Below are 24,815 nucleotides of genomic sequence, written 5' to 3'. Positions count from 1 at the left end.
ACAAACAACAAAGTATTACTTATTGTATTATAAATATAACTATATTATTTAATAAAATACATAGTTAAAACTTTTTAGAATAGTCAAGTTTGAATGTTTTTAATATTATCATATCCTTAGTTTTTATTTACTTCTTATACTGTAAAAGCCATTACGTGTACCTACATCAACAAAATATATTCAAACTATGACTTATAATTTTTATTTGAATCTATAGATATAACAATTAATTTTTGAACATTTAACAACAGTATTAATTTAACAATTTAACTAAAATATTTACCATACATCTCAAAACTATACAATTGAAAAATATGTTTAAACTTTTAAATTAAATAGTGAAAGCTATTAGTTAGTGTCTGTCAGGATAGGTATAACGTATAATATAAGATCAAACCACAAGGTAGATACCAGGGTACCTGCATAGGTATAACTGTACAAGTATTAAAATTACTGTTATAGAAGTTACGACTTACAAGTTAGTTTAATTGCTCTAAAATTGCTTGGGTAAAATTATACGAGTAAGCTGTTTTACTGTAATTTAATTATAATAAGTTATGTACAAAGTAAAAACCAATTTTCAAAATAATTCTTTTAATTAAATTTAGGTAGGTACGTGATGTATTAATTAACATTAATTTTTTTAATCAGTAACTCGGGGAAAAAATATTTAATTGTTTTTGAATATCCCTTCAACTTAATTAAATTACCTTACAGCCAAAAGCAGATATATAAGCACAACAATTCACTGGTAAATAATTAAACTATTTAGTCAGTTTATTGCAGTACATCCTTTATTATGTCTATGACCCATTTAAGTAGACAAAAAATTTAAAAAATTTATTTATATCAAAATTAAATACTTCAATGGCCAATGGGTTTATAATATTAACTGTATAATATTGTGATTAGACCTATCACCATCATTACCCAATATTGATTATAATATTCAATCAAAATGCCGAATATACAATTATAATAATATAATCATTGTGTATTCAACGCACTATCATCTCCTTTCTCAATGTCAGAATTCACTATCCGGATTTTGTTCCGTCAACTTCAGTTGACAAAACCAAGGTTTTATCGCCTAATGGTAATCGCACTTGTATTGTAATTACTACTTAACAAATGACACTTTGTGTACCCGATTTAGGATCATTCATGTATTTGTATAAGCCCCAGTAAAGTTATCTTTGGTTATCTTAAAGGTTAACAGACGTAACGTTCAGTCATTGTTATATTGCATTCAATGAGACGGTTCGATCAATTTTATTACTAAATAATCTATTAAATACAATAATGGCTTTTGTCTAATAAATAATAATATAATGATTTTTGTACATTTGTTCCAATATATATAGGAATATACGTGTATATCTCTATTCAATATTTATATATGTGGTATATTATACTTGTATCCCAGGTTTTATTGCTTCCAGGTCAAAAGAAAATCAAAACTAGACAATTCCAGTACACTGACTTATGTCTCGGTACCTATAAAATTGTTTATAACTCTGTTGTATTCCGAAAATCAATTATTTGAAATTTACTTATGAATTTTAAAAGTATACGAGTATCGAGTGTACAATATATAATCTGTCATTTAACACAATATTATAATACAGTACTATAAGTTAAATTTGCTTTATGGTAAATATACATTATACAGTTATAACAAAAAATACAGAAAAATTGAGATTATTATATTTTAACTAAATATGTATTGTAAACTTTCTAGTGCTTATTCTAGGTATAACATATAACTACTCGAAGGTCCCGGATGTAAAATTACCGAACAATAATAATAATGATTATTAAGTATTAATATTATCGATGTAAATTAATAATTATATTACCATAAAAGCGAATACCGAATAAACGAATATTATATTCGATTTTACATCACTGTAGTGACTTTTTGTCGAGTGATATTGACTTATTGTATAAAATTACCAATTATATGAACAAGCAACAAATTGGATTTTTTTAGCTTAAAAAAATAGAATATATAAAATTGATGATCATGGCCGTTTTCGATCAAAAACGTATCCTTCCCTTTTCAGCCGATTCACTATTCGACCAAATTTTAAAAAAGTTGATTTCCTTTTTGATCAAAATTGTACATTCGTACTCTTCACATATCGGCAAAAACAAAAGTTTGATAATAACAATATTATTTATTATAATACTTTAAGTCCTTATGACCCTTATGTACAATATATAGAAAATATTAAAAATATAAACTCATTTTTAAAATGTGTGCAATATAATATAAAAAAAAAATAATATATCATTTTTGTCAATAACTATTTGGTAGAAAATAGAAAATTGTTAAAAATATAAGTTGTATAAGATGTTGTACGACCACCGATCAAATAATTGATGACAAACATTATACGTAGGTTTTAATAATCTTCAATATCTATAACATAAAGTGTATGTATTAAACTTTTTGTTTTGGTCAAAAAGTGAATCGGCCGAAAAGAGAAGGGTACGTTTTTGGTCAAAAAGGGTCTCACCCAATCTGGTAGCTATATATGTTACGGGCAAAGTATATAATTTGGGCATTTTACACAATGCCCGGACATTTTATACAATGCCCTTCGTATATTGGGCAATATAGAAAACGGATGAAATGATTTAACGAATAATGATAAATCGTAAAACATGGCTAAAATAAAGTCAAATTATCATTTAAAAATTATTATCTGTCACTAGGTAGTTTGTTAGTAAGTTTTTATCGTATTTTTACAATGGGGATGTCCGCTTGTCCACATATTATACGTGTGTACGTGACATAATATATTACCTATAACTATATTTACTAATTTATAAGTTAAATTATATGTAGTTGTAGTGCTTATCATGGAGTGCCACAATCGGCCTTTTAACTATTCTCAAAAATAAACTATTTAGTAACCGTGAATCGTTTGTACGTTATAGTGCAGGTTAATTGATTCAGTGCGTAACTATTGTTTCAAATATGGAAAAGTTTAATGAAGATTTAAACAATTTGTTAAAAAAAAAGGTTCAAATACTTTATTTTTTACCAAATTGAAATATGATCAATTAATACTACATATAAATCAATTAAAGAACAATGATAAATTATTTTATACTGTTTTGAAAAGTATTATACTTAGGTAAATAAAATATTTAAAACAAACAAATTCTAGTTAAGTATCAAAAAATAAAATAAAATAAAATTACTTTTTTGAAATTGTTTGATAATAATAATAATATTATTAACATTATAAAAAATGCTATACTTGCATGCTTTGTTATGTCTTACAAATGCATAACATAGCATGAATTGTATATTCAGAATAATCCATATTAACTCTCTTATTCTCAATATACTAGGTAAAAAATAATTTTAAAAAAACCTATGAGGCTCACAAAATAATATTTTTTATATTTGAATTTATTGTAGTAGATAAATAAATATGTGTAATATCCAAAAAGTAGTTAAACTAGAGTATTTAGCCAGAACATCCAATTTGATATGCCATGTGTTAATACGTTTAATTGAATGTTTTATATCTTTACCCATTGACTATATTGTAATTTTAACAATCTGAAAATAAAAAATTAAAATAAAATTATAAAATGAATATTTTTGTACCATTACATGAAACTATAAAAATTCTTTAGGTTATTAAGTTTCAACACAATGTATAAAAATGTTCATATAAAAAAATATCACTTAGGTACTTATATTGAGACCTAAATGCATGGTTTTGATCACGGTTAATTAATTTTGCTTCCAATGTTTGTAATTCCTCTTCTGTATTAATAGTAGATTCTGTGATAATAACGTAATCCAGCAACTTGTTTTTCAACAGATTCTAATTTATGCTCTAAAAAAATTAAGAGTATTATACATATTATATTTATAAACAAGTGTATAAGTATAATTAACAATTTTCAAGATAGATAAGTGTATATTATATATAATTATATGATTATAATGTTAACAAAATATCAACAATTATAAATTATAAAAAATATTATTTAAGAGCTTCATTTTTTTTCAATCATAACAAATGTATTTTAGAATAATAATTTATGATTACTTAAAATAAACATTGTGTAAATAGTTATTAGGTACATTATAACAAGAGAAAAAGTAATAGAAAATAGTAATGCCATATAGCTTGAATTCAGTTGGTATAATTTACAAATTAATGTAACTATTTGTTTTGGTAATATTTTTTTAAGTATTGTTATAATGAATATTGTATTTTGATGAATTTTAATCAATAACAGTCTCTACATTTCTAGTAAATTTTGAACTAACTAAGTAGAATAGTTTAAACCAACTTGAGAAATAATATGTTTTTGTACAAATACAATTTTAAAAATTCCCTTTTAATTTAAAAAACTCCCACTGTTAAGATGCGTCATAAACTCATAACTTTTGTTTTAATATTTTGGAAATGGAACAGTCATTTCATGACAAACGATAAACACATAGAGTAGCATGGATTATCATAAAACATTGATATACAGTAACCGATGGTCTCGACGCTCTATGTAAGAAGACGTAATAGACGTATAAAACAGTGAGCTACCGATGAACCGAATGATACGTCGACTTATAAGTTTTTAGTATGGGGTAAAAAGACTTAATATGACTTAAGCATAATAATTTATTTTAACCAAATGTAATGTATATGTCGTAAAAAATACATAAGCCATAGTTGATTTAATAAAATGGTAAAATATTATGTCTCGAAAATAATTTAAATTTTTAAATTTTTGGAGGTTATATTCTTAATTTTAATGTTTAATATATTTTACTCATTCATTTCATTTCCATAAATATTATTTTCCTTCACCTTAGAAACAGTATATTATTTTAAATTTTGAACTTAAAATTTGACCTTTCACAGTTAACAAAAATAAAAATTATATTTTCTTGATAAGTTTTATTTATATAACAATTTACAATAAAGATAAGAAAAAAAAAAGAAAACATTTTTTAAAGAAAGAAACATAAAGATAAAGATAAACATAAAGACTAAGACTAAGGTCTGAATATACTAAAAGTCTCTCCATTCAGAGCACGGGTAGGTGCATTTTTCCGGTTTATTAGAGGTATATAACGTCTTCTTAAATGTTTTATTTTTTGTCGATATCTTTGGCGTGAACGTGCAAAGCTCGCTAGAGCACTTGTACGCTTCTTTTCCGAACCGGACGTGGTAATAACACCACGACTTTGGGATTGTATGGGTTTGTCCAGAGGTTTGAATTAGAGGAGCGCTATTTGTTGGCGCGCAATTTGTTGGCGCGCGATTGGTTGGCGCTTGAATTAGCGTCGCGCGATTTGTTGGAGCGCGATTTGTTACTGATTGAACTGTTTGAATTGAAGCCTGGTTTGTAAGCGCGTGGTTAAACTTGAACTGCGCGAACTCGGCCGAGAGTAGCCGGACGGCGTCCTCTAATGCACCGAGGCGCTCGTCAATAATTGTTCCAGGCGCATCGGCGATATCGACTTCGCCGGGCATGAGCGAGTCCAGAATGAATAAATACACGATTCCTAATAACCGTTGAATAAACGAATAGGAATCTGCCGACCACGTCTTTAGTTTTTGCAAGGAGTTCAAAAAATTCATCTTGAATGAATTAAGCACAATTGAAATATCACCTTCAAACAAATACAATTTTTGATTTAACTGATAAAAGTAGGTTAATAATACATTTTAGTAATTATCTCTGTGTAAAGTTACGTAGGCGAGTTTGATTATTGAAAAACACACTCTTGAAATAATTAAATGTATACTTACAATTTAAACAATTGTTCAATATTGCTTACTATTAGAATAGGATTCTAGAATGCCAAAAGAAAAGTAGAAATTATGAATTCTTTATACTATAGACGAGTTAAATTTATTTTATACTGCAGATGTCTACGGTTGAACGTTCAAAATAGTACTGACGAAATTTTATGTCTAACAGGAATGAATAGATATATTTTAACACCGAAAAATCATATCATTGACGACAACATTTCTATTGTTTTTGTGGCCAGAATATATTTATATGTAAATAGCTAAATTGGTTTTATAATACAATATATCTATGGCATTACTCCTATATTGTAATCGTGCATTATGTCAAACAATTCTATTTATTTATTTATTTTTTTTTTGCATTAGACATTTAATCAGTATTGTTAATAATTAAAATAAATCGGCTCATTTCGTGAACACGAGAAGACTTTTTTTTTTATTCGTGTAACCTAGCTGGCTAACCTTTTTTTTTTTAACAAATTGTTTAAATCTTCATTAAACTTTTCCATATTCGAAACAATAGTTACGCACTGAATCAATTAACCTGCACTATAACGTACAAACGATTCGCGGTTACTAAATAGTTTATTTTTGAGAATAGTTAAAAGGCCGATTGTGGCACTCCATGATAAGCACTACAACTCCATATAATTTAACTTATAAATTAGTAAATATAGTTATAAGTAATATATTATGTCACGTACACACGTATAATATGTGGACAAACGGACATCCCCATTGTAAAAATACGATAAGAACTTACTAACAACTACCTAGTGACAGATAATAATTTTTAAATGATAATTTGACTTTATTTTAGCCATGTTTTACGATTTATCATTATTCGTTAAATCATTTCATCCGTTTTCTATATTGCCCAATATACGAAGGGCATTGTATAAAATGTCCGGACAATGTATAAAATGCCCGGGCATTGTGTAAAATGTCCAAATTGTATACTTTGCCCGTAACATATATACGTATAACCTATTGTTGTATTGTATAAACAAGAAACAATATTTTGTCAAGTACTTTCAAAGTATAATAGTTTATCTGTAAATGCTTTTTAAAATGTTATAATGGAATAATTAAAGTACACTCTGTTTTATTGAAAAACGTTTAGAAATTGAGAATTTAAAACGCTTACAAAGTGAAATTTCATAACTTTTTAAAATTTATTTACATAATTATTTTTATTATTATTTGAATAATTAAATTAATTAAACTGTTATTTCGATACGAAAACTATAAACATTTATTTATTGCAGCCAGCTACAGTAAAACTATATACTAGTGTTTCTGTGATACAGTTATTTATTATTACAGTGTCATAGTTACGACGAATTCTTCAAATAATAAATAACATATTCTGCTCTAAAAGTATTAAACGTTCATTAATCTACCTACCGTACACGCGTATTGACGTATATTATACTTTCTACGTAATCTATCACGAAAATTATAATTATGTCTGATTTCAAAATCCAATCACCATCTTCTGCGGCCAGTTCAATGCCAAACATTGCAGTGATGTCTGGTGCTAATGGTGATGTATTGGAAATACAACCACTGACTTCTGCATCAATGCAGCAAACTCCCGATGGACCAGCAATACCGGAAGTGGTGAGGGACGAATTCGCCGGTCCGCCGAAGAAATTATGGTGCTCGATGCCAAATATTCACTTGGACTTAGACGCAAACATCGCTACCAAATCTGAATGCATTCCGACGATGCAAGTTTTGACCAGCGCTGAAAATGGATCAATAAAACCGATATTAGATGATCCGATAACCGACCTTAGCACTGTCGCTGATGAGCTCACAGCAGAAATATCTGGTGCAAATGAAATTTTGGAAATACAGTCTTCGAATTCTGCACCGATGCAGACAATTTCCGGGGAACCAGAAGTACCGGAGATGGCGAGGGAAGAATTCACCGGTCCGCCGAAAAAAATGTGGTGTTCGATGCCAAACATTCACTTGGATTTCGATGCAAACAATAGGAATAAAACTTCCGATGGACCTATAGTACCGGAAGTGGCGAGGGAAAAATTCGCCGGTCCGCCGAAGAAATTGTGGTGCTCGATGCCAAATATTCACTTGGAGCTCGATGCAACCAATACGAATGAATCTAAATGCATTCCGGTGATGCAAGTTTTAGCAAACGCTGAAAATGGATCGATAAAAATGACATTAGATGATCCGATAATCGACCTCGGTACGGTCGCTGATGATGAGCTCACGGCAACTTCAGTCGAAAAAGGACCCCGCCGCCGCCGCTCGTTGTGGAAACGAACAAAAAAAATCGTCCGCCGTATATTTTGTTGTGCATGACATGGTAGGAATTAAAATATAATTCATAATCTTCTAACATATGCCTGCACGTTAATTAAAATGAAAAGCAATCTACTTCAATTCAACGTCTTAAAACTTAATTTAATATTATAATGTTTATTAATTTATTATGAAAATTGTACCTAGGTTTATTACTATATAAAGTATAGTATACAGTATTATATACTGTATAAAGTTTACACAATAAATGGTTTTGTTATGTTACTTAATTGATTTGTGTTTTATTTATTATTATGTATTATTTATTAAATAAGGTCAACACGCATTTGTAAAAATGTCGAATTTATATTATTATAGGTAAATATAAAGTATAAAGGTATCGATGTAAAAAAAAAATACCCTTGAGAACCTCTTATACGTTGAATATATTTTAAATTTTTGACAAATTACTTCTGTTCTAGACTTAACAGTTAACACGTGGACTTACTGCACACATCAGAAAATGAACCACACAAATACTTTAAAATATATATAATATATGGGAGGTAGGTACCTAAATACCTAATACAAACTAAATTATTTTTTAATTATTATAATTTGCATTAAATCTGAATAAAAAACACATTTTTATTCTGTGATCGTAATCTATTCTCCGTAGGTAAATGTTTTTTAAATACCCAATACCCAGCTTAGATAATACTATAATAGTCAATACCCGAATTTCAGATTTAAATAATTGCTAAAGTACCAGAAACATTAAAAAGTGTATAAATATCGGCTTTTAATAGATTTTATTTAAGTGTATGATATCAAATTATTTTGTATAGCCGTATCCAATATCCATACTTTTATAATATTGATTTTATTCAATTTAAAGATTTATTTAAATATTTTCCGGGTATTAATGAGTAATAGTTTTACTTAAATGACTATTATTCATGCAATTGTTTACAAGCCTCGATAGCGCAGTAGGCAGCGCGTAAGTCTCATAATCTTAAGGTCGTGAGTTCGATCCTCACTCGGGGCAATTAATTTTTGCACATTTTTTTTTCTTTGATGATATTTTTGTCACTATTTAATTATTTTACTTTGAGAATACTTACCTTTAAACTCGTGCCTTTGGTATCGATTATGATTATTATGAAAATAATTTTATTCAGATTTATCATAACGTTTTTCAATGTTTTATAGTAGGTAGGTATTTTATAAATAAAAGTTTACAACAGCTTTTAATAATATATATATAATAATACAAAAGCAATGCTCGATTTGGGGGGACGCAGGAGAACGGAGTACCCCGACTAATTTTTCAGAAATTTTAGCGTACCTCTACTTATATTTATAAGGGGAACGCACGGGACGCTGGCACGCTGCATCGTTCTGCAATTTTATCAAAATGCACGTTATAACATCATATTTTGACAATTTATTTATTTATGATAATTTATGGAACTATTTAAATAAGTAGTTAATGGATTGTATTTTATTTAGTTACTTTTGAGTTTGTTGTTACATTTAATAAGGTATAACTATATAATATACAATAATATAATATTTACAGTAGTTTTTTTTTGTAATTTATAATTTATAAATATTTTGTATACGTTTAAAGAGGGGGAATAGGAGGTGTGGGGGCGTAGCTCCTACGGCTCAGTTATGTTTAAAAAGTGATGGGGACGCTCTTTTTTTAAAAGTTTGCAGAGTCCCCCTACTTAAATTTTGCCAAGTCGAGCACTGTATAAAAGTTACTAGCTGTCTACCGCGTTCTCCACCCCCGTGGATAGTTGTTTGCAAATTATGGGGCTGTAAGGGCTGTTTCTTTGTCTTGTATAATTATTTCGATCATAAAATACTATAAAGTGTACATATACCTTATACCTACGCAAAATATTAATAATTTAAGGTGTTTATAAATTCTCATAAATATATACTTAGGTATAGATAATAATAATAATTTTTTTCTCACATTAATATCATTTTTCTTACACCCGGGAAATATATTACATAATAATATTATAATTTCGTTAAATAAATAACAATTATAATGACTTTTAAACAACAACATTTGGCCCGGCATTATATGTGGGTCTTCGCACATCAAACAGCCAATCAGCGCGCTATTGACTTATTATGCTTCTTTTCTATTGGTTAATATTAATTGTTATTACTGAATGCGTTTTGATCTATCTTAACTACTCGAGTCTCAAGATTAAGTACGCCAGTCGTAGTTAGAACACAGTGGTGTATACATCAAACCCCGCAGGACCGTTCAAAGCACCGGTCGTTGTCACATCCCAAATTATACGTCGACAATAACAATATTGATTCATCGTCGATTCTAACTATACAGCACATTCTGAAGTGAGTCGTGGGCGATCGCTTAACTAGGTACACGCTTTAAACAATTATTTTAATAGGTATATTATATTACAATAGATAATACATATACGTCGAAATTCAAATTTTACTGGAGAGACACAAAACTTATTTTGTGTAACTTATTACGTTCCCTTTTCGAAATAAATGAAATAAACATACACATACTGTTACTATATAGGAACAAGTAGATATGTTTCGTTTTCAAATCAAATAGTGTGTTTAGAAACAAAATATATATTTATTTTATATAATTAAATATAATATACTAAACATGTTTTCTAACAAAAGTGGTACTAAAACCTCCAGCAAACTGTCAGGTATAACCGTAAACAATTTAGTGAAATATAAAATATATACTTACGTTGAACGGTGTAGATTTGTACGCGTGACAAAAAATCGGTACTAATGCTTTTATTGTATAGATTTTATTGGAAATATGATCATTATGATTTATGACAATATTTCATTTAATGGAAATAAGTCCAGTATTTTCTTTAATAACTGTTATTGATAAAGAAATTTAATATCTTTATATTCTGCGCGGTGTGGGATTGTCTTGGTGGTTAGGAAATAATTAGAAAAATTGCTTTATTTGATTTTTTTTTTCGTTCATTAGATTGTCAGCGTCGAGTAATAATTAGGTATAAATCCATTTCTGTCTTTAATATCTGTGATTTTGGTTTTTTGTTCACCTCCTTTTTTTGTGTTATTTCACTTTTTGGACTAAGATTTCATTTCTCTTGATTTCAATAATTATTTTTTTCGAATCCAATTCTTCGGATTTACTTACCTATCTGTTCTGTTTTTAGAAACTATTCTTATGACATTTTCGGTGACAAGTTTTATTGCAATCTTTACACTTACAAACTGATCTAAAAAAATTATTTTTTTACAGTACTCGTACTACATTTTACAACGATAAGGAAAAAAAATTGATTCAATGAAATTATGACTTAATTCTATTTTTTTAGTGTTTTATGAGCACAAACATCCTTATTTTATTGTATAGGTATTACTTAGGTAACACTGTTAAATAATTAATTCTATTAATCGATTTAGTTATTTTCAAATTGTTCAAATGTTAAAAATCGAGAAAAACAAAATAATACTTAATAGTGACGAAAAACTGAAATTTTTACGCAAAACCCGTTTTCGACAAAATCGATTTTTTATATAGTTATAACCCAAAAACTAATCACTATATAAATACTTGACATTTTCACCAAATATTTTATATTAGTATTGTCTATAGACAACTGAAATTTTCGGTTTTCCTAAGTATTGTTTCTTTTGAAGTAACGATAAAAAAATTTTGGATACCCAATTAAACTTGAAAATTTAAAAAAGGTTTCTCATACGTGATTATTCTTATTATAGTTAAAAGAAAAAAAAATCAAAAATCGTTGTCATTTTTTTTTTCTATAAACGTTCAATTTTTTTCGATATATTTCAAAATCACGAAAATTTACAAGTAATTTTGCAGTTAAAAATGAGTAAATAAAGACTGACTATCAATAGAGACATGTCAGAGTATGACTTGACAATGAATATTTCATTTGAAGATATAATAATAAAATTTGTGGAGTTAGTCTAGAAAAAAGGTTTTTCAAAACATTGATTTACTATATCATTGAACAACAAATTAAAGTATCGTTTTATAAATTGATAGTCTTAACATTATAATATAAACATGTCCTGTCTATACTAAACTTATTTTAGTTAAATTAATATTAATATTTATTACAAATTGCTAAATCTAATTGATAAAAAATGAACTTGTTTTTGGATGAAAGAGTCTCAACAAAAAGCTTCTTATATTGACCATAATCCAGCCCTTACTGCTGACACTATAAATCTGACATCTTATAGGTATATAACAGGCTAAAATGTTAAAAAATTAAAGCAATAAAGCATTATAGCTTCGATTGATGTGTTTTTTAATAAATAAGTTATAATGGTTTAATTTAATGTATTTCAGTATATTCGGTAATTGGCACTATGTTTTTCTAATTTGATAAAAGGATTACTAATTATTATTAGTCATCATACTTATTAAATATTCTGTATATATTATGTACAGGCCATAGTGCCATACTCTGTATGACGTATAAAGTAAAATGCTTAAGTAGATTTAACGAAACCTTAATAGATCGACTTCTTTGTATACAGTCGTATAACATATTATATTTGCAGACTGCAGTACAAATAAGCAAAATGTTATCGAGACTAAACAAATAGGTATGTAATATAAAATAAACGATAGTATTATGTTACTGCGTTCATGAGCGTATGATTTTTATGCGGTAAGTTTTCTACAATATCGATTTTCAAATATTCAAATATCTAATATTATAATTTAACTAATAATTATAACTGTAGGTAATATTTTATAGAATGTTTGTATTGATATTTTAATTGCATAATATAATTGATACAATCGACGTTCCGATTCCAAACTTGCTGCCTGCCGGACGACATTAAAAAGATAGGTAGGCACCTAGTCCATAATTATTATTGTTCATCATAAATCATATTTTATAAGTTATTATAACGTTGGTCCGGTCGGTTGTTAGTTTTAATCCTATACGTCCGCGACACCTTCTTATTACTCGTTGAATGTAAACTCTTATTAAAGTCGTCAATAATGAATAATTAATCATTGTATGAATTTAAAATAACAATAGTTATAATAAAAATGTTTTATTGACCAATCTCCTGGTAAAAGATTGTGGCAAAAAATGTCTAAAATATTATAATAACTTAAATTACTCAAATTTACTTGTGTCTATAGCTCGGTTTATAATCAGTCCAGTATTAAACGAAAAATTTTGCAAGGGTCCGGTTCGATGGCAAATGAAATGTTTGGTTTGAGACTATATTTTTTTGAGTTCGACACACGACCCGCTAATTAATAGGTAAGGTATACCTATAAAAAATGATCTAATATTGAACTCGGAGCGCAGACGGCGCGACGTCTACTCGGTAGTGGTGTTGGTACGGCTGGTTCTTAAACCTTCCAATTTCCATACACTGTAGCTATCACAATTTATACCCCCAACCTACTACCCAAAACCCGGTTATGGGTGTACCTATCTTTCGTTGCTCAGACTACAAAATATTTAACTAACAATAACATTCCCCTCCACCCCTCAACCATTGGTCGTAAACCTACGCTGTTCGGCTGATAGTCATTGTGGTGCTGTGCTCAGTGTGCTCACAGTGCTCACACAGTCACACTACTCACATTTCAGTACTTCATAGTTGTTCGCTGTTTGTGGCTCAGTTTCAACGTGACCGTGTTCAGTCTTCAGTACTGTTCACCAGTTCACTACAACGTTCTTTTGCAGACCAAAGAGAATCTGTTGATACCGGTCACTAATTTAAAGTTTCAAACGAGCAACACGACGTTCAGTATAAGATATCAATTCACAAATTCACATTCACTATTCAATCATGTTACCGGTTTCGACATCGTGAGAGGTAAGTTGTCAGTTTTATTATTACCCTGACCCAGCAACCATCGAGTATGTTGTTATGTCGTCTGTGCTATATATTAAATATCAGGTGGCTAGGTATTACGCAAGTTCGAATCAAAATTATTGAGGTACCACTGTACCAGTATTAGACTTTTTAGAAACCCCATTATGAAAAATTAAAAAAAAAATAAATTGTCTATAAATGTATTTATTTTCATAAGAAATTAATAATTACAGACAGGTAACTCATATAGGTAATTAAGATTAAAAACATTTCTTAGCTTACTGAACTTCGTAGGTAGGTAATCAAATGTATCGTATTTATTTCTCATAACATTTTTAAATCTTAGGAAATAAATAAAAAAGCATCAAGTGTTTTAAATTCTCAAAATCCAAATTTTTTAAAGTATTTATTTTTTTTGGTGGGGGAGTGGTTGTTAGTGTTTATTGTATTTATTATTTCAAGGTAGGTCCCTTCCCTATAATTAGGAAAAAATTTTGAATGGCTAATTGGGAATCTGATACTGTTATCTTTTTGTTTCATCTAATAACTAGTTATAGGTATTTGCACTCTGCACTAACTCTATAATATTAATTCCTTCAGTCTATACTCTATAGTATTAGATATTCGTCCCATAACTATTTGAGAAATTATTTTATTTCTCTTGTATTATAGATACCTTGATTGTTATGAGTAATAATTAATATCAATTATGAATTAATAAACTGATATTGTATTCATGATCAGACATTCCTATTATTTTTTTTTTTTTGAGATTATTTTGTAACTCAATATTAGCCATTATGTAAGTATGTAATATATCCCCTACTGTAGTACTGTTCATTATCTGTGTTAGTTTTACATTACTGTAACTTGGTATTCCTGACTTAATCTGTGAAAAAACGCAAATTATGTAAAATTTATATCAAAATTATAATTATTATAGTTTAATCTCATTATAGTTAGATTAAAATTATTTATAGAACCTAAACCATTACAACGTTAGATACATTTTTTAATTTATATTTTAAGTAAGTATACTTTCCCGGCCAAACAAGGCTTAATATATATATTTATAATTTTACAAAGAGTAAAGACACAAAGTAATTGAATGCTGAATAGGTATAATTTGTAATATGTATATTAACAATAATTTCTGTTTATTTAAACATTTTTTAAATACCTATACTAAATAAAAAATAATTTAAAATTAATCAATATTACTATAGATATCATGTAATTATTTTTACACTAATAATATAATAATTTTACTATTATTCATTAGTTTTTTTGTTCATTATTTATTTATCTTTACCCAGACATAACTTTTGTGCTTTTAAATTGCTTTATTAGGTACTGTTATTATTATATAATATATATTTAGGTATTTGCTTGATTTATCTAAATAATGAAAAGTAAAGTGTAAAAAATATTTTACTATGAAATGATTTGTCAAAGATAAATAGGTAGAAATTGAGCTATCATTTATTTAAAATATTATAGTTGTATAGTTAAAATATGAAACTGTAATTTCATAAATATTTTTAGTAATTTAACATTAATAATAGGTACCTATCATGTATATTTGCATAAAAAGGTTAATATGTGTTTTGTTACTCAACAATAAAATTGTATGTCAATGTTGTCACAGTTGTTATAATAATTATTATTTATTTTTTACAGATTGATTGTTTTGTTTTTGAAATACTTCAGCCATTACTATGAAGATGAAGGTTAATTTTTACACCTTTATATGTTAAAATTACGTCTTGTGTCAACACATTTCCTAAAGCAGCCATAAAATATTAAAATGTGCCGTGATTGGGATATGATTATCTAAATTGTACCTAATTAGTATAAACTAGAAGTTATAAAACTGTGTCAAGCTGTTGAAATTACTGCAGTGGTTTACAGTAAGTAGCTTGTAATCTCCAGTAATTTGTATTATTGTGGTAACAAATATTCTTATTTTCAGGGAATTACCAAGAGTTTGAATTGTATGAAAATGAAACTAACTTTGTGTTGTAATGATACACATATGCTTAGTGAGCAGGTAAAATATTTCTATTGTTCATATTTAATATTAAAACGAATAACATACTTATTAAATTATGTAGTTTGTTTTTTTTATCTACCTACAATTACTTGTAACCTTGGGCAATCCTCCATGTAGGATCTAATTAATTTATGTGTTTAATAGTGATTTGTTTTTATTGAATTGTATATAATATTGTCTACAAACTTAAAAGAATATTATTAAAACCTTTTTAAAGACAATATAATAATTGTTTATACATATTCAGTAATATTAAATTTTTTTATAACATACAATTAAGGCATATTTTATAAGAAAAATCTTGTTTAAATGTGATTCAAGTTATGTTTGATTATTATTATTTGTATATAAACTATACAGTATACACTATATAGTACATTAGATTAAAGCCTTAATCATAAATAAATTTTTATACTAACTCTTATTACAGGTTGAAACAAAGTTTGAGATGTTATTGGAAGAATATAATTCAGAAAAATTGATTTTGATTGGTATGCCATTAGAAAAATTGCCATTGAATTGTGATGGATTACCACTTATTGTAGAAAATATAAATGATTATATAATTGACTATGGTAGTTACAAATTAAATTAAAATTATAATATTTCATTGTTTAATAATAAACATTTATTTTTAGGATTATATGAAGAATGCCTATTTGATGAAACATATTCTGCTAATGGACGTGAAGCCAATATTATAAATGCTTATGAATTAGTCAGTGGTTCAAGAAAAAGTTGTAAAACATTAATAGATATTGATGCAGTAGATGTTGCATCAGTATTAGTTATGTGGCTTTACTTCTTACCAGAACCATTGATATCTTCAAAACAATTTTCAATGATTTGTGGTAATTTAATTATTTATAATTTTATCAAGAGAAACATGTTTAATATGCTACTTACATGACATTGAGTATAGATACTATTAAAATTAAAATATCTTAATCTATTTTAGTTATTAATACTAATTTTCATTTGCTTGTACAGTGAAACTTTTATTTAATTAAGTCTCATGGGGAGCTAAAAACTTTATATTATACGAAAATTTATTAAATAGAATAACGCATAATTAACAATGAAGGTCATGATTCCCAAAAATAATTCATTAAATGAAAGCTTTACTGTAGTTTGACATTATCATCATATACACTTTTTTTTTTTATTATTAACCTTGAAGTTTAAATACTGACAACATTCGTTAAAATTGTGAATATTTGCAAATTATTTTGTAGTTAAAAATGTATAAAAAATGTATAAGTAGCTAAGAATTTAAAATTTAATGCAAGGTTTTTCATAAGTTTGGCTTACTTTAATTGTAAAAGAAGTTGAGTGTTGATCAATTAAAAACATTTTATTTTAAATTTAAATTTTTACAAATTGTAAAATTTGTGTGAGATTAAGACTGTGAGTCCAGGACCAATTTGCGGTATCGGTTGGTCAAGGTTCCAGGCGCGAGACTGCGTCAGGTCCTTAAATTTACTAGCCATAATTTAAATTATTATTTCAAGAAAATTAATAGCTTTGTCTTTAAAAATGTAGATAGCATACTAAACAAAATAGGTTTTCATTTAGGAACCACTCAAATGGGTACTTACTTTTATATTAATGGTGAATAAAACTATTGTTTTACATCTCTATATTTTTACAATTTATAACATAAAAATAAAATGATGAAATCTAATTAATGTTTCTATGTCATTAGATCTCGATGTCAATAAAAAATACAATGAAATAATAAGTTCCATGGACAATATAAGCAGATTAACTTTACAAGGAATAATGAACATTGTAGATTCCTATGAGAAGCAACACCCGTCATGTAAGGAGAAACTTGGAAATCTGTTTACACTGCTTTTGACAAAACATGTTGATATTGTTAGCGAAAATAATTCATCACAGTTTTTAAACAATTTAAAGATTGTTTTTATGTAAGTTTTATTTTTAAATGCATACAACTATTATTAATAATATAATTATTATTTTTATTTATTAAAAACTTACAATTTGTATTTATATATCACGATAAGTAAATATGAAAACATATATATAACTAGATTAATGTTATGAGGTAGACTTTTTTAGGTTAGATTTTTTCTGGTCCTCAACAATTTGTTTTCAAATTATTTGGACCTCTATAGAATTTAATTGACAATCCTTGGTATATGCTTAACAGTTCTAATGAATCTTGTATATCTATTATATATAAATGTACATGATACATAGTGTAAAATAAATATGAGAAATTTAAATTTTAAATTTTTCTTTTTTCTTTTTTGCTTGCTTCAAAAGTATCAGGATAGTTACAGAAGGGAAATATCAATATACCATTTCCAGAAGATTAGCAATCACTGATAAAGTATACCTATATTATAATAATTATAGAATGAACATTAACTTATTTTTATTGACCAATCATTATTATGAATGCATTTCTCAGATGTATCAAGAATTGTGAAATATTTAATTTGTCTGTTCATTAATTACTAACCAAGAATATTATATTATCTATTGAAATTATTCAGTAATTAAATTATTGTTTTATATAAAAAGATGAATAATTGTAATTTAATTTTTGTATAGGAAAGCAAAAATAAATAATGATAAATCAGAATATGATATGTTCAATAAAAAATCTTTAGAAATCAAATCAAGTACTAATCAAGATCAAAATAACTTTCATAAAAATAATCTATGTAATAAGAAGAATGTATTTCGGTAAGTTATGTTTAAATTAAATTGTCAATATAAACATTATTTTGAATACAGTACTTCCATCAAAGGGGCAACAAGGTAAAGAGTAGCTTGGGAATTTTGGTTTATTTAAAAATTTGAGTTGACATGTACAGGAAGCTGAATGGAGTTTTGTGTTGATGCTGGTAGCAGGTCGTTGAGTGATGATGGATTACGTTTAAAACCTAGTGTTGATGGTGTTGATGAAACAATGAAGAAATGTTCAACTTTGATGAAATCGTGTAGCTGTAACCTGACAGAATTTATTTCAGAAGAGGACATTCATTACAAAAACTCAATTATCAATGGTTTAATTTTAGATAAGGTACTATTTAATAAAATATCTAGTATAATATACTAAAATTAAAATATTTATAGCTAAAATGTTTACCTAATCAATTTTATTTTTGTTTTATAGAACAATTTAAATTATAAACCAGCTGATAAATTATCTAGTGATAATTTTTATGATGATTCAATTTCTATAGTTAATGAGGTAATTTAAAAACTCAATGATTAATACAATTTTTTAATTTGATTATTTTTGTTGTAGTTGTTTAGTAATCAAATTGATGATATGAGAAGTATAGAACGAACCATGCAGATTCATTCCAAAAGTACAATAAAACGAACCAAAAATAAATCTATTAAAATTCATGTAGAAAGAGTTTTGAAGTCAGGATTTTTATCAAATGAAGAGAGTTTGCTATTAAAAAACACATTAGAACTTATGAAAATACTATCAAAAATTAAAAGGTTTTTACTGAATTATAATAATCATTTAAAAATATCCATTAATATTTTATTTCTTATTTTTGAAGTGTTCAAAATCAAATTAACATTCAAAGGAGAAGTAGAGAGGATGAATTTGGTTGTGAAAATGAAAAGACTAATAAACGTTTACCAGAGTTTTATTTTTTAAACAATCGCCTTGAGCAGTTAGCCAATCAGAAAAATACATGTAAGTTCTTATTTTTGTCAAAATTAAACTTATTTAATGATCAATTTACATAAAATTAATCTATTTTTAGATTTAATTAAAACTGGATTATCTTATGGTAGATCATACAACCGTACAGTTTTAAATCTTAAAAATGCCCAAAAAGAAGCTTTTAAGGTACCTATTTTTATGATTTCTAACTATTAAACAAATATAATATAATTATTTTAATTTTGTCTTAAATTAATTCACAGCTAAATATTTTTTATTATTCTAAATGTATTTATGATATAATATATTTTAGCTATATGAAAATGAAAAAAATAACAAGAATAGTCAAAACGAAAATATTGACAAATTAATCTCTGATATTTACAATATTCAAAAAGTTCTCGATTATTTGGAAAATAATTGTGGTGGTAAGGAGTTGCCATGGAGGTCAAGTAAAGGTTGTCCGGGTCATAAAAGAATGAAAAAAAAACAGGTCAGTTCCATATATTATTCATGATTAACTTATCACTCCTTAAAAAATAACATATCATTATTTTTAATTTTTAGTTGAACTGTGTAACTGTTGTATCTGATTTGCAAACAATTGGTGAACATGAAGTCATGGAAACCATAGCCCAACCTTTATTCATAGCAGTGAAACAGTAACTTTTCTTAATGGTTAATAAGTTAATTTAGTTTCAATTTTTTTTTTTTATTTATACACTTAACAACAACTACAAAACTATTTTATGATTACTATTATTATATAATATAATAATAGTATTAGAATATAATTTATATTCCTAACTAAAGTTAGTAATATTATTTGAGACTTATTTATAACTGGTGCCTTTAAATTATTTAACTCATATATACTTATACTAATTAGAACTTAATAGTAATTAAGAATTACTAATATGTTATAATTAATAATCTTGCAATAGTTTTGTCTTGCATTCTTACTATTTTTTGTACAATTTATGGTCAGTATATATTTCATATTTACATAAAAATACCTAATAAGATACATTTTGTGAAGAAAAGAGAATTCTTTAAATGTCCAAGTATAATTAGTAGGAAAATGGTTTTAATAAATTCAATCTATTGTTATTCTATCATATTAGAAGTTTAAGGTCTTAAGATTTTATTATTGATTATGGGTTCTTTTTTTTTTAATATTTAATTGATTTATTGAGTAAAATTATTATTTGAAGCTGCTTTAATTGGAATAGTTGATTTACTAATTGAAAGTTATATTATTTCACTATACCACTTAAAAGTATAATTAAATAATATGTATATATTTTTGTATTAATTGATCTGATACAATTTAACTTTATGAGCATTTTATTTTCAATTTATAAAATAAGTATTGAAAAATGATCTTTGAATGTTTATGACTGTATTAGTGATGTGATTATAAAAATATCAAAATTAATTATAAATAATTCTATAAATCCAAGAATTTTAACCAGTGATTAATGTATAAGTTAAATGAGTCCCAGGCATGGATCTAAGGGTAGTGAATATTGATCTTTAGTCCCTCTCTCCTCGTTTAAAATTTTATATATTGTATATTTCTTTACATGTTTAACATATTATTCATATGTCTTAAATATATATAAAATTGTTAATATTTTTATCAAATTTAATCTATTATGTACTAAAATTATAATCGTATATTTTTATGAAAAAAAAAAACCGTATATTTGTCCATTTATCATTAATAATAATAATAATATTATTAATTGTATTACATTAAAAAATTGTTTTTCAAATATTTTTCTGCTATGTATACTATACAATACATGATTTTATAAGTTTATTGTAAATGTATACATTTTAACATTAACTAAATAATAAACTATTCTGAATGGATTTAATACTATATATTATATTATATGGATTTTAGATTTCATACTCAATAAGTATTTGTTAATTATTTATTTTTCTCTTATTATCTATTGTATTATTTATTGTTATTTTATATTTATTGTAACATATAGTCTGATTCTTAATGTCGTAGCTCAACTTATTTTTAGTTTTATTGTAAGTCTAATTATTTTATTAAGATGTAATTACAATCGAAACAGTAAAGTGATTAACTGGTATATTATATTTCTGATCGTTGAATACTGTTAAAAAACTTTATTTGAAATAAAGTTATTTAATGTTTATAAACCAATTTTTGTTGTTGTATTTTACAAGTTAATGTACAAAATGTATTATCACTTACTTTACGTTTACCATTTATTTGTAAAAACCTAGTTGTTAAATGTGAAATAATGTACATCAGTGTGTAAATGTATCCTATTGACTATAGTTTATATTTCTAACTAACAATTTTCAGAATCATAGTTCATCTTTTAGGGGGCTTGGTATTTTTTAACATATTAATTTATTCTATTTGTTAATATTTATTACTATTATTTTTCTTTCTATGATAATATTAAGTCACCACACCAATTTATTTATCCTTAAGAAACAGGTTTTAGGTAAATTCTGCTTCTCCTGAGATTGAATTTAATTTTTAAGTCCAAGTAGAGAGATTTTATTCATTATGTTGTTATTCCACAAATATTAATCGTCAGACACCATTGCATGTATATTATTAACTATACACAATACCATTTTCAAAATATTTAAATTAATTTCAAGTCATAGTCATTCCAAACGTCATGAACCTATTCAAAACTAATTTTAAGCTTTACGACATTTAATTTAGTCAGGTGACGTGTGTATTTGAATGAATTTAAGTTAAACACTTGTAAATACAATGACTATAGTTATATTATAATGGTCATAGTTAAAATTGCAAATACTTAATAATTTGTCATAACTCATAATTATTGTCTTTTTGTTCAAACATATTCATGTTTTTTTTTTTTTGTTATAAAAAATTGTTTTCAAAAATATGTTAGAAACACAAAAAACCCAAAATTACAAACGTAAAAGTTTTAAGTGAAAACACACACACGACAATAGATATTATCATATTAAAACTTTAGGCATGTTGAATGATTCAACTTGAATCTATAAAATGGTAAGTAAATAGTCGGGTCATTTTAGGTGAGATTTTTTTAGGATTAGTTTCTTTTTGCGAGACGAAATGATAGGATTCGGGCAATAAACTAATAATATGTTCTTAAAACAAACAAAACACTTTTTATTTGGATGTATATTTTATATTATATAATATATAAATGAAAACACAAGTACATGGCGGTTTCTTTGTAAACATATTTTTTAACAGTCTTTATATTTTAAGTTATGTTTACATACTAAAACATTAAGTAGACTAGAGTGTGCCGTTACAATATGAGTATAAAAAGATCAAAAAAAAAACAATTTACACTTTACTCTTAAGACATTTGATTTTAAGTAAACATAAATAGAAAACGTCATTAATCCTTAAAGAATTATATAGTATTACCAAAAAAAAAAAAAAAAAAAAACAATATTATAATATCAGTTGAGATGTACAAAATAATACATAGGTAATAATCAATAAACAATAAATTATATATAATACATTATTTGTGTATGTACAGTAGAAAAAAAAAAAAAAAAACACATCAATATGTACACCCGACAAGTAATAATAATTAAAGTAGTAGGTTAATTATAAGTACGAGACAAACTACTGTCTCGAACGACGTCACAACTCTAACAAAATTAACACAACCGAAACGACCGTATTATGGTTTATTTTTTTAAAGAATTCATTCGCTGGTGTTCTCACTCGTGACTTAAAAGCATAACGTTATTCCCACACATGTATGGATTTGAACACGACAGATGGAGTACGCACAATGAAATTTAGTTTGAACAAACGTAAAACGTATGGCACGAATAAAACTTGGCACGTGGAAGACGGTTAATTATGAATTCTTGTGTGATGTGTGACAGAAGAATATGATCGAATAATATTGTTTTAATATTGAACACGAGCAACACCTGTAATGTAAGCGAGTGCCATAGTTAATACAGTGGACTTTCGATATTTTGTAATTCAATGTCTTATAAGTAGTTTAAAGCAATCATATTTTGTCACATTATTACATTGGTATTTGAAGTTTGAGCTATTGATGAAGTACGTTTGTCGTTTACATTTCCACAAACAGTGTTATGAATAGTGCTCTTAGAATGATAAATGATGATGTTAATGTTTGATTGTTGTTAACAATCTTTAAAATGCATAGTAGTTAATTTTTTATAAACTTATAAATTTTAAAAATAAATTGAATTTTTACAAAAAATGTTAATGGTTAAGTGCAACTCATAAAGCAAATGTATAAAGCGCAATTCTCTAACATCAATCACATTTAAATTAAGTGAAATTTTGATAAGAAAAAAAGAAAACAATATTATTTATAAATTATAATACAAGCCAAATTTATACCATCTTTAGATAAAATATTTTATCTGATGAGTGTGAAACAAAATTTTGTTAAATGGAAGTTCGTTATATGAAAGTTTCACTTGTACATCATTCTAATTCATGATTAACATTTTTATTAAAAAAAAATGTATCGTTGTAGGAATGTCACTAATGGGAATGTCTATCATATTGTATGAGTTATTGACTTTATGAGTATTAGGTTAGTATTAATGAAGTCCCTAAAATCTTAATAAAGTGTATACTTTATGACGGGATGGGTAGGAAAATAATTTTACCCCACATGAAGAAAAAGTTCTACACGCCACTGGCTGAAGTGATTAATGAGAGAATTGCACTTAAGATGATAGTTAACTAGTTATAAGCATTTGATGATTACAAAAAAGGATTTCTATACATGAAAATAGATTTTAGTGACTTATATGTTGACTGGCCTACAATTGGATGACACATTTGACGAACCTGTGCGATCAGATTGACTTCCAGGGCGCACCATAGAGTATGTCATGGTGGGTGCTGACGATACAGACATGGCTGCCCACTGTCTGAGCCGAGAGTGAATTTCTGTGAAATTTGGTCGCCGGACAGGTGCCTCGTGCCAACACTCCATCATTAGTGAATACATTCTTGATGGACATTCTTGAGGGCACGGAAGTAGTTGACGCGAGCGAATCATTTCAATTACTTCCTGATTGCTATATCCATAATATGGCTAAAGAAAAAATAACATCATGGTGTTAATAACAG

General features: G+C 26.5%; 2 protein-coding genes, 1 long non-coding RNA gene and 1 other non-coding gene across 6 annotated transcripts in view; 2 read left to right on the top strand and 2 right to left on the bottom strand.

The window, feature by feature from the left end:
- Nucleotides 1-3,398: 3,398 nt before the first annotated feature.
- LOC126550362 (uncharacterized) lies at nt 3,399-4,599 on the bottom strand. Its single transcript, XR_007604436.1, has 2 exons — nt 4,327-4,599; nt 3,399-3,863 (listed from the first exon to the last, which is right to left on the bottom strand). It is a non-coding gene; the product is annotated as an uncharacterized LOC126550362 (long non-coding RNA).
- Nucleotides 4,600-9,047: 4,448 nt separating this feature from the next.
- Nucleotides 9,048-9,120, top strand: Trnam-cau (transfer RNA methionine (anticodon CAU)). The gene has a single exon. It is a non-coding gene; the product is annotated as a tRNA-Met (tRNA).
- A 4,441-nt stretch (nt 9,121-13,561) lies between these two features.
- On the top strand, nt 13,562-23,181 carry LOC114126064 (repetitive organellar protein-like). The gene is made up of 14 exons (XM_027989938.2): nt 13,562-13,952; nt 15,633-15,862; nt 15,925-16,002; nt 16,436-16,580; nt 16,644-16,856; nt 17,711-17,936; nt 18,589-18,723; nt 18,889-19,063; nt 19,157-19,234; nt 19,292-19,494; nt 19,560-19,699; nt 19,770-19,855; nt 19,983-20,162; nt 20,237-23,181. Exons 3-14 carry the CDS (start codon nt 15,949-15,951, stop codon nt 20,333-20,335), a joined length of 1,734 nt encoding a protein of 577 aa, XP_027845739.1. The 5' UTR covers nt 13,562-13,952; nt 15,633-15,862; nt 15,925-15,948; the 3' UTR covers nt 20,336-23,181.
- Nucleotides 23,182-23,223: 42 nt separating this feature from the next.
- The window catches only part of LOC114126069 (tyrosine-protein kinase transmembrane receptor Ror-like), a 71,902-nt gene continuing 70,310 nt past the window's right edge, over nt 23,224-24,815 (bottom strand). For 2 of the 3 annotated variants that reach the window (XM_027989945.2, XM_050202103.1), the window contains one exon: nt 23,224-24,780. In XM_027989945.2, the coding sequence (XP_027845746.1) occupies nt 24,487-24,780 (294 nt within the window). In that variant the 3' untranslated portion in view covers nt 23,224-24,486. The remainder of the gene's footprint in view (nt 24,781-24,815) is intronic. The other variant, XM_027989946.2, reaches the window with a different exon arrangement.

Source organism: Aphis gossypii, chromosome 2 (assembly GCF_020184175.1).
Source record: "Aphis gossypii isolate Hap1 chromosome 2, ASM2018417v2, whole genome shotgun sequence".
Classification (NCBI taxonomy): domain Eukaryota; kingdom Metazoa; phylum Arthropoda; class Insecta; order Hemiptera; family Aphididae; genus Aphis; species Aphis gossypii.
The sequence above is the reverse complement of the archived record's forward strand: the minus strand, read 5'-3'. Positions and strand labels throughout refer to the sequence as shown.

Excerpts from the sequence above, each read along its gene's own strand:
- LOC114126064 (XM_027989938.2), top strand. The coding sequence starts at position 15,949 with ATGAAAATGAAACTAACTTTGTGTTGTAATGATACACATATGCTTAGT. Across the intron at positions 16,003-16,435 it reads CACATATGCTTAGTGAGCAG|GTTGAAACAAAGTTTGAGAT; the intron begins GTAAAATATTTC and ends CTCTTATTACAG. Across the intron at positions 17,937-18,588 it reads AATTTAAAGATTGTTTTTAT|GAAAGCAAAAATAAATAATG; the intron begins GTAAGTTTTATT and ends ATTTTTGTATAG.